The 1,984-nt window shown below is 41.7% G+C and overlaps 1 protein-coding gene across 1 annotated transcript; it reads right to left on the reverse strand.

Moving 5' to 3' along the window:
• Window positions 1-364: 364 nt before the first annotated feature.
• Window positions 365-1,943, reverse strand: LOC112467442 (septin-1; the record flags this gene model as incomplete). The annotated part of the gene is made up of 5 exons (XM_025036074.1): window positions 365-645; window positions 729-833; window positions 907-1,272; window positions 1,380-1,638; window positions 1,754-1,943. Coding segments are annotated over 5 exons (1,053 nt in total), but the record flags the coding sequence as incomplete, so codon positions are not given.
• Between the last annotated feature and the right edge of the window lie 41 nt (window positions 1,944-1,984).

A 1,984-nucleotide genomic window follows, 5' to 3' on the forward strand; every position in this document is an offset into this window, starting at 1 on the left:
AGGTAAAAAATCTATTGCCTGTGTTTTTCATTGCGCATCCAACTTTATTCCTGATTCTTTAGTTCTAGTCGCTAAATCTGTTCCTTGTGCCTTATATTTTTGATTGTGCGGGGGCCTTAAGTGCCTTATCTGCCAACCTTGGATATGCAAACATTTGTTTAATACTGTGTCGCAATTTCAAAGAGATTCTGTTGGTCTGTTTATTCTGGACAAGGCATTGGATGGCTAACAGAGGCGTCAAGAGCCCTCGGCAATGTACACTTATCAAAAGTTATTAGTATTTTCATAGTCTTACGAAATAAAATACGAAATAAATGCCTATAAAACGCATAGGGCGTATCAAAATAGGATTGTTCTAATAAAAAGACAAAGCTTAGAAAAATATTGCGCCCGAAATCAAGACCTCGAATCGTGTGAGCCACTAAAAAAGTTTTCTAAATCTTTTTGGCACTCGTAACAATGGAGGAATCGTTTCCTTCACTTCACACGTCGGTACACAAACGCATGTTTGATCAAGGTTGCTGTTGTTGCATCTTCGCCTGCATCGAAGCCAGCAATTCCTGCATGTGCCGTATTTCTGCCTCCTTTTCTTGCAATATGCGATCCTTCTCTGACACAGTGCTGTTTTTGTCGGGGTCCGCGATGCTGCACAGAAGAAAAGCAAGAAGTTCAAGTAACGTTCATACAAACGTCAGAAATATAATATAAATTGATATGTTTGTGCTCACGTTTGACGTCGGGGCGGTACCGGAGCTCCCTTCGCTAATCTCTCGCTACGGTAATTCTCGTAATGTACCTCTTGCGTTACTTCCTGCAAATCTTGCATATGCGTGCTATAAAAAAAAAGAATAATATCAGACTTACGTATATCAACGTAGAAATATCATATAATTATGAAAAACTTACATCAGCATCGTCCGTAGCTTGATAAAATCGCAGTGATCTGGGTTCTCCACTTCGACAACGCCCCACGGATACAGTCGACCGCGTACCTTCTTTCCCTTGACCTCGAGCAAGGTATTCGCACCGCACACCGCAAACGGGACAGCCTCTTTCAATTGACGTACTTGCTCCTTGTAATCCTCATCCTCGTCGCTATCACAGTCCGGTAAGGGATATATTTTGATTCCGTTGCCTTCAATCTCCTCCATAACTCTTTTCTTCAGGCGCAAGACTTCCTTTTTGGTAAGTACATCAGCTTTCGCTATTACAGGTACTATGTTAACTTTGTTATGAAGTTGCTTCATAAACTCGATGTCCAATGGCTTCAACCTGGTTAACGCGAGAGAAGAGAAGAACCGATTGTATTACTTTGCTTCACCACACGTTCGTCTCTGACGTTGATCTCTGATCGACTTAATTTTATAATAAATTTGTACCCGTGGCCAAACGGAGATATGAAATAGAAACAACAATGTATTCTATTATCCACGATGTTTCTCCTATTCAGACCGCTCTCGTCGCGAAGAAATCTTTCAAACTGATCGTCTATATATTGAATGATAGCTCGGAAGCTATCTGTGTTGTCAATCGCGTCTCCATAGCCAGGTGTATCGACGACCGTTAATCTAAGCTTCACGCCCCTTTCTTCAATCTCGACCGTTGAAGCATCGAGTTTGACAGTTTGATTGGTTTTCTCTGTTCGCAGAGGTAACAAAAAGATACTTAAATTATATAGAAATTTGTAAAAAATCACATGCCCGAATTTTGTATATCTAAAATTTCAGAATACGCATGATTCGCTTGTGCCTACCAACTGCGTCGGGAATTATCCGCTCGGGATACAAATCCGTGAGGAATAAACTGTTCACCAGGGTGGACTTGCCCAAACCGGATTCTCCCACGACCATAAGCGTAAACTCGAAACCCTTCTTCACGGACTTCCGGTGCACTTGATTGGGAAGGTTCGCGAATCCCACATACCCAGGCGTCTCAAGGCTTGCAAACTGGAAGAGAAGCGTACCTATGTTAGTTAAAAATATCT

The sequence above is a fragment of the Temnothorax curvispinosus genome, unplaced genomic scaffold, assembly GCF_003070985.1.
Source record: "Temnothorax curvispinosus isolate PA1 unplaced genomic scaffold, ASM307098v1 QBEX01017362.1, whole genome shotgun sequence".
Taxonomy (NCBI): Eukaryota; Metazoa; Arthropoda; class Insecta; order Hymenoptera; family Formicidae; genus Temnothorax; species Temnothorax curvispinosus.